General features: G+C 40.3%; 1 protein-coding gene across 2 annotated transcripts in view; it reads left to right on the forward strand.

Moving 5' to 3' along the window:
• The first annotated feature begins 3,279 nt into the window (after positions 1–3,279).
• top2b (DNA topoisomerase II beta) overlaps positions 3,280–9,344 on the forward strand; it is a 135,554-nt gene continuing 129,489 nt past the window's right edge. Inside the window, exons 1-3 of one of the 2 annotated variants that reach the window (XM_077742744.1) lie at positions 3,280–3,760; positions 7,099–7,263; positions 8,319–8,409. In XM_077742744.1, coding sequence (XP_077598870.1) covers positions 3,746–3,760; positions 7,099–7,263; positions 8,319–8,409 — 271 coding nt within the window. In that variant the 5' untranslated portion in view covers positions 3,280–3,745. The remainder of the gene's footprint in view (positions 3,761–7,098; positions 7,264–8,318; positions 8,410–9,344) is intronic. The other variant, XM_077742745.1, reaches the window with a different exon arrangement.

Raw genomic sequence — 9,344 nt, forward strand, 5'->3', positions numbered from 1 at the left:
TATGTGTGCATTTAATCATTTCTTTGTGAAACCATTCTTCCAATCGTTCGAAGAGAGCTCGGGGTCGTAACCAGTCACCTAGTCCTCTCACAAGGACTGTTTATCTGGCATCTCACCCAGTCCCGGGCTCCGAGGACTGTTGATTTGGGTTTGCAGTGAAGAGTCGTCAAGGACTCTTGCCACCAACAGATGGATATCAATCACTTCCAGCAACACTCGCATAGTGTTCCTACATCGTGACGCACTTTGCGTTTCTTTATGTAATTGTTATGCCAGATGAAAGCGTGATTGTTTTAATTCAAATGGGGTTTGTTTTTAGTTTCCTCTTTCTATTATTGTTAAATACCTTAATTGTTATTATAGTTACATATGTTGTTATTGCTTACGCATGTTGGATAAATCAATAACCTAATTGTCTTGGTTTATGGCTTTAAAGCCGTACGAGAAATTACTGTTCGAGGACATACTTTGGAGATCGGGAGGAAGTCTTGATGTATCTACTCTTATAAGATTGTTACCAGAGATGCTAAATATTTAATTAAATGTCAATAATTGAATAAGATGTCTGCCTGAAGTGATTGATAATTATATCAGAAGTGTAATTATTAATGAACCTATCAATGGCAATGACCAAACTTTGGGCGAAGTCCGGTTAATCAGTGTCTAGTTTCCATGACAACGACCAAACTCTGGGAAAGTTTCTTATGACAATGTTTCTATAAATTAAAAAAAAACTGATACAATATGAACAAGCAATTACCAAGCGACTTTGTCGTTTTATCTTAATGTTATCTTACAATAGCTGCCATAACATCTTAAACTTCTGGTAAGACAATTTTACTGTAGTTATAAGTGATCTGACCATAGATTTTACCATGTCAGCACATCACAATAGTTAAGGCTGATGGAAGGTCTTGCTGTTGATCGTTAAATTATAAACCTTGATATCTACATAATGTAGATGATGTTATTGCACCCAGAGACTTGGTCAACACTAAGCATAGAGCTATGGGCATATTTCCTGGTCATGCTTACATTACTTCCTTTTTGAAATTATCTTACAATTCCCCCCAGTTGTGGGTCTAAAAACATGGGAACTTCGTTTGTTAGCGACACTACTTTTGAATGAAATTCTTCACAAATTATTTCAAACTAGAGTTTAGAACTTTAGACCGACCAGAAATGGGCGAAAACCCTCATGCAGTTGAGGGAAAATTGCTCCCATGACCTCCCGCTTGGGACTATCGTCTCATGGTTTAGGGTCTCAGAACAGGAAAGACACATTAATCAGTGTCAGACAGTAATGCAACATCAGGGTAAGATTGGGGTGTGGATTGTTGTATGTGTATATGAGAGCATTAGCTGGGTTTCAACAATCATGGTACATTTGAATGTGGCATTAATGGTACATTTGATCAAAGCTGATAAGCATGATAAAAAAAGAGGTTAGGATAACAAGCACGAGAGCAATAACAGTTACAAATGGTGCTAGGGCTTTCAAAAGGGGCTGTGTCCATGAGCCTGAAAAGAACCAGTCAAGCCATTCTCGTTATGGAACCGGATATCCAGTCACAGCGCTACGCATGCTCCTCATAGCCTGCAGGGCATCATGGACCGAGCAGGACGCGCCGACAGGGATGAAGGCGCGGCACAAGTGTCCCACCACATCACACACACCTCCTCGCTGGGTGGCCACTCCGTCAAGAGCAGGATAGCCCTGGACAGTCACCTGGGCCATGGCGGCTACCAGGGCCTCTCGGCCTTGCCAAAGCACTGATGCAGGCCCGGTACCTGCAGTCAATAGTTTCCAGACGCAGGTTGTCCCTTGCCACTCCCACCCAGGGGAACAGAGCCACTAGAATTTTGGAGGAGACTGACCAGTGTATGTGCTAGAGGGGCACATCGGAGCCCCACACTGGATCATGGTCGTGAGGTCCGGCACTCGTTCATCAGCTTTGACGGTGGTGGCCAACTCGGTGAAAGTAGCGGTCAAAATCACACGGTGAGGTCCGTCCCCAGGAGGAGATGACCAGCACTTTCTTTTTATCACCTTTACGAGTACCAGGTCGCCCGGGGACAGGACCTCCTGTTTGGGAGACCGAGAAGATGTCGGCAGATCATTTGCATTTATTACAGTTCTTTCTTCGAACATTTTGCATAATCATTGAGTGAAAGAATCAATTTCTCCTGTCTCCTCCACCACCAGTGTGAGTCTTACTGTTCCATTGGTTCTTTCGAGTCCAGTACATTGGTGGCGGCAGGCACAATGACACCTCAGGTCGATTTCAAGATGCCGTCCCATAGCTTGGATCACGCCGCTCACGAAGCTAGCACCACCATCACTCCAAATGACAAGTGGTATTCCATGACTTGGAATGATCATTTTGCATATGGCTTTTGCAATTGCCCTGGCGTCCGCTTTCTTGGATGGGCATATCTCAACCCTCATTGTCAACGACCACCAGATAGTACCTGTATATGCCACCTTGGTTCAGCTCAATGAAATCCATGTTCAGAACCTGATGACAGTTTGTGCAAAAAAAATTAAAGTAGGTTTGGAGACCTCTGGGACTATACCATCCCTCCTATTGAGACATGGTTTCTTCCATGGCTCTATTTGGCAATCACTTCAAACAATGATCGTGGAACGCATAGCTTGTTTGCATAGAGGCCATTCTTGTGTTAAGTAGGTCCTTCAGTTTCCTATTGGAGTTCCAATTCTCTGGTCATTTATTTTAATCCTTTGTAAGAGGGTTCAGTCTCGATTGAAACGCTTTCACCTTTTTTTTGCATGAGGAGACAATAAAAGCAATATAAAAAAGTTCCCAATGGTTTTATGGCATTGCTTGCTCCGCAAGTATACGTGCGTCGTACGGTGTTTGTACATTTTTTGAGGGTTTGTACGGGGAATCATAATCATTTATACGGGCAGTTATTGGCAGAGGTTGACAGGTATGCAAATTCAATGCATTTCCTTCAAGATTTTTCTTATTTCTTTTTTTTTCAGTGCCCCCAAATAAATTTTCACACAGCAAATTATTTGTTCCTCCACGTCAAGTTTGAAAGGAAGCTAACAGACCATTTGGAATTGCTACTACTACTACGGTGAATGTAAAATACATTCACCGCAGTAGTAGTGCCGAAGGATACTGTCTTAAGATGGCTACCCGCCGTTAACGGCGCCGGTTGCGACTTTGTCGATCTAGGTCTATAGATATTTTTATATATATCTATATAAATATATATACATATATAAATATATATATACGCACACGCACACACGCACACACGCACACGCGCACGCACGCACACGCACGCGTGTGTCATATCAGTGAATGCTAAATTGTGTTGGACTGAAATAAAGGTTTGGACATTTTAGTTCGTAAGTCGCCGTTTAATATTTTTGTTCTTGGTTGAAAAAAAAATAGTCAATGTATGTTTTCATCTTGCAATCATTGGCACGAGAGTGACTTGATAGCGCCATTGTTAGAAACTTAGGCCTTGAGTGGCTATTAATGATTTTGTTGTTGTTGTTATTGTTGTTGTTGTAATAGTAGCCCTAATACACTTGAAAGTTTTTGGATTTTTTTCAATGATCAAATCAATAACGTGGGAGTTGAATGGGCTTCGATTACTTATAATTGGCGAGACGTGTGTTGTTATATCGGTGTAATTGAAAATTGTTCAGTGGAGGCGTCAACAGTGACAAAGGAAGATACCCAGCGACGCTTCGGGAAGCAGTGGAATGGATACTTGGAAGGTAAACATTTCCTTCGATTAACATTTGTCCTTGAAGATAATTTTATGTACGTACATCGCAGTGTCGTGATTTTGTTCCAAAATTCGGGTTTTAAATGGATATTCTTAATTATAGCTAGTACCACCTTTATTTAAAAAAAAAAAATGTAAACTGTTATGTTACAACTGGTAATACACATCGCACTGGCAATTATAAAATTGTTAATGCATTTATTTCAATACACAACTCTCACCACCTGAAATATTCGCGTCCTTTCGCCTTAATTTCAATAATCAAAACTTAGTGGTCATCATTTGCAAACGGGCCTGACGAGGTATATTTTAAAATGTTTGCGTGTACAAAATTCCCTTCATTTTTGCATGTCCCAATTTAAGGACGGAGTAGAAAAAATCTCTTGTTTTTATTGATTCATTTTATAAGAAAATTTACCATGTTTTAATCACACCAAGAAAGTGTGCTTGCTTTACTGCTGGCCTAAAGAACTGGTAATATTTTCTTTGTAAAATTGAAAAAAACCCAATACATTTTATCAACAATGTAAAGTAATTCCAAAAGAAATGGACATGGCACCGATGTACACTCGGAAACAGTTGAGAAAATCCATCGGTCCCCAACCACCAGTCCGCAAGCCACCTGGTGCTGGTCCATCGAAGAAATCAACATTAACGTTTTAAATCTCATGCACCTGAGGCATCGTGGACGCTGAAGTATGAAGCTCATGAGCCACTGGCCCACTGCAGCCCAGGGTTGCGAGATCACAAATACTCCAAATCATTCATTCATCTTCCTTAGCATGTATCCTCGAAAGGTTTGCAGGGGTTGCTGGATCCTAACCCAGCTGACTTTGGGGGAAAGGCAGACAACACATTAGACTGGTCGCCAGTCAGCCACAGGGCACACAGAAAGGCAAACGATCATCCGCACTCAGTCATACCGCCACCAGTTGGAATTGAGCTCGCACCTGCCCTCACCGATGTCAGGCAAGGTTCGACGGTAATTTCGCCCAATCTGTCAACACTGCTCCACGTCACACACTGACTCAAGTGCATTTCTGAGCTCAAGCTCCTTTGGATAAAAGAATGGGCCGAATAATATTGATTCTATCTTCTCTCATCTTTGATTCAACAAAAGGGTGCTGGGTTTTTGTCAGAATCCAGAGTTTATTTTCCTTTAGATATGCATGCACTAACTCCTGTTTATAACACAAGTGCGTTTTGAGTCACCTTGGAAATCACAGTCTACAAATGATAAAGGGAATATGAATGGAGCAAAATACCGGACCATGATAGATGAAAACCTGTTGGACTCCGCAAAAGACCTGGGACTGGGACGGAGATTTGTCTTCCAACACGACAGTCCATAACATAAGGCCAATTGTATAATTGAATAGTTCACGAATAACCACGTGTTTGAATGGCCAAGTCAAAGTAGAGACTCGTATCCAATTGAGAATGTGTGGGCAAAGCCGAAGACTGCTTTTCACAAACGCTCTACATCCAACCTTACTGAGCTCAAGCTCCTTTGGATAAAAGAATGGGATTTTATCTTCTCTCATCTTTTTTGTCAGGAACTGCAACATTATTCTCATCAAGGAAACGTGGCTGTACCTGCAAATGCCCGACACTGCGGTATTGCTAGCTAGCCGAACGCTATTTCGAAACGATCGTTCAAAAGAATTAACAAGGAAAAGCAAAGGAGGGGGACTTTGCGTGTCCATACACAATGAATGGTGTTGCGACAGTAGGATCATTAACACTCACTGCTCCCCAGATTAAGAGCTATTGGCGGTACGGTGCAGGCCCTTCTATCTACCTAGGGAGCTAATGGTTATCATTGAATTGGCTGTCTATATTCCACTGGATGCTAACGTTAGCCCGGCACTTAAACTCCCGCTAACGGCTGTAAACAAACATTAGCTTGACCACCCTGATGGAGTCTTTATTGTCGCTGGTGACTTCAACAAAGCGTGTTTAAAGACTGTTCTGCCTAAGTTTATCCAGTACGGGAAGTGTCACACCAGAGGAGACAAAACTCTAGACCATGTTTATTCTAATATCAAACATGCTTATAGAGCCACTTCCCTCCCTCACCTGGCTGGATCAGACCATCTCTGCCTGTCCCTCACCCTCGCATACACTCCATTCTTGAGGCTAACAAGGCCACAAATAATGATAATAAAAACTTGGCCCGAGGACACCCTTTCTCTGCTGCAGGACTGCTTTTAGGGCATCAACTGGGAACTTTTCGGACAACACAACCTCCAGGACTACAGACACTGAACTTTCCTACATTAAAAACTGCACGGACAACGTCACTGTTAATAAACGGATACACCAAGGACCAAGGAGACACAAGCACTCATCAAGTGCTGTAACACCGCCTTCAGGTCAGGGACAAGGTACAATACAGAGCTGCCAGAGAAGAACTGAAGAGGGGCATTAAAAAGGCCAAGGCAGCATATATAGGGAAAATTGAGGAGCACTTCATTAGAAATAACCCAAAGAAGATGTGGCAGGGAATACGACATATCACCAATTACAATGACAGTAATGTCTTTTAACGCATATGCCTCCCTAGCTGAGGAACTGGACCGTTTCTTGGTCCAATGTGAGGGACCAGACATAGAATGACTGACAAGACCTCTTATAATGAGCTATGTAATTGAACCAAGTTTTTCCCCATCTGGACATGGGCCCCACTCTGGAGCCAGGCCTTTAGGGGGGGCACGTTGGTGACCACATGGCAGGGAATATGGCACATTACCAATTACAATGACAATAATGTGTCTGTTAACGCAGATGCCTCACTAGGAGAGGAACTGAACCGTTTCTTTGGCAGCTTTTAGACTGACAAATCAGACCCAGTCTCAACACCCCCACCACCGCCCTGCAAGAGTACACTGAAGCTTCAGGAACATGAAGTGAGACTGGTAATGCGGTCTGTGAACACCAGAAAGGCTGCTGGCCCCGACGAAGTACCTGGGAAGGTGCTCAAAGCCTGTGTTGACCAGCCGGCTGGAGTTTTCACCAAAAAATTCAATTGTTCCCTGCAACAATCCATTCAGAAGAGGACTGGGAGAATGTGATGAAACCAAAATAGAACTTTTTGGTAGAAACACAGGTTCTCGTGTTTGGAGGAGAAAGAATACTGAATCGCATCCAAAGAACACCATACCCACTGTCAAGCATGGGGGTGGTGATTGGGACTGGTAAATGGTGGTCAGGTGAGGTAGTGGGCAGTTGATTATAGACAACGAAGAATTCCTTGAATTCTAAGTTCTTGTTACTTGAATGTTTTCACAGTCATGTTGCATTTATAAATCTGTCATTTTTTTTCAGCAGGCAGCAAATTGTAAGGGTTTGTCTGTCAATATGGAAGAGGCTAAGAGTGATGAGATGAGCTCCAAGCTGTCTGTGGAGAGAGTGTACCAAAAGAAGACTCAACTTGAGCATATTCTTCTAAGACCTGACACATACATTGGCTCTGTGGAACCCATCACACAGGTGAGTCTAATTTGTACTTTATACATTTGTACTTTATACATTTGTACATACGCCAGAATAATAATATAACAATTACTTTGCACATAAAAGAAATTTCAGTGGTACCTCTACTTGCTGATGTCTCAACATATGAAATATTCTGGTTACTAAAGGCGTCAACAAAAACATTTTATCTATGGATAGAAAATAAATTTCAAGTTTTGAAATGCGAAATCTGAAAAGTTCAGGCATCCTCTTGTGCAATTTTATTTTGAAACTTTTGTGATTGAATTTCTCTCCCACTGGTGCTCCCCATTGCCCATGGGGCTTCGTCTCCATAAAGTTCGACTTGTAAACGGCGCGCTCTAGGCGGCCACAGGCAGAGTTTGAGAGCGACCATCTGACGAAAAGCCCCTTTTCCCCTCTCGGATTATGCGCAAAATGGATCACAATTTACATGAAACTTTTCTTATTTGACGAAATATCCCATGTTGACGCAGTTTCCAAAAGGACCCATATTTACACTCGTGGTGTTGCCTCGTGGATTACAGGTTCACTTGCCTGACTTCGAGATTGTGGTCAAGCAACCCCCTGCAACAATATGCATTTGTGACTTCAGCGTGACACATGGCAACTATGCAACACACGTAGAAGGACTCAAACACAAAGATACACTTATTTTCATTATGCTTATTATTATACTTTTTCAATAGTTTGCAAAACACAATATTTAAAAAATCTTTTGCATTTTATATTGATTTTGCATGAATAACATCTACCCCAGAAATACTCTGGAAATGGGACAACGGTACTCCTGAAATGGGGTCGATGGAGGTTGGCAGCTCTGCATCACGATATACTAAAAAAAAATCCACTTCTGGAATGAATTCATTTTGTGAATAGAGGTATCGCTGCAACACGATATCAGTAACAATCCATTATTGCCAAATGTGCTTTATTTCAAGGATTGTCATGAAAATTTTGGACACATAAACCTGTTAGTTTCAGTGTTTCAGTGAACTATATCTCCTTACAATGCATTTTCCCCCATACATGATGTATTTATTCCTTCCCAGATAACATGGGTTTTCGATGAAGAGGTTGGAATGAACCAGAGAGAAATTACCTATGTACCTGGACTTTACAAAATATTTGATGAGATTCTTGGTGAGTGCAAATGTTTATTTTATTATTTGTACTTGTAGTAAAAACAATAACTCCTAAAGCAATTTGTCAGTTTATGGCTGAGTGTTAAGACCTACCGTATGCATGCATGTACATTGATGTGTATGTATATACGTGCTTATATATGCATGTGTAGAAATATATATATAAATATATGTATATATATATAATATATATATATATATATATATATATATATATATATATATATATATATATATATATATATATATATATATATATATATATACATACATACATACATACATACATACATACATACATACATACATACATACATACATACATACATACATACATACATACATACATACATACATACATACATACATACATACATACATACATACATACATACATACATACATACATACATACATACATACATACATACATACATACATACATACATACATACATACATACATACATACATACATACATACATACATACATACATACATACATACATACATACATACATACATACATACATACATACATACATACATACATACATACATACATACATACATACATACATACATACATACATACATACATACATACATACATACATACATACATACATACATACATACATACATACATACATACATACATACATACATACATACATACATACATACATACATACATACATACATACATACATACATACATACATACATACATACATACATACATACATGCATACATGCATACATGCATACATGCATACATGCATACATGCATACATGCATACATGCATACATGCATACATGCATACATGCATACATGCATACATGCATACATGCATACATGCATACATGCATACATGCATACATGCATACATGCATACATGCATACATGCATACATGCATACATGCATACAT

Source organism: Stigmatopora nigra, chromosome 21 (genome assembly GCF_051989575.1).
Source record: "Stigmatopora nigra isolate UIUO_SnigA chromosome 21, RoL_Snig_1.1, whole genome shotgun sequence".
In the NCBI taxonomy this organism is placed as follows: domain Eukaryota; kingdom Metazoa; phylum Chordata; class Actinopteri; order Syngnathiformes; family Syngnathidae; genus Stigmatopora; species Stigmatopora nigra.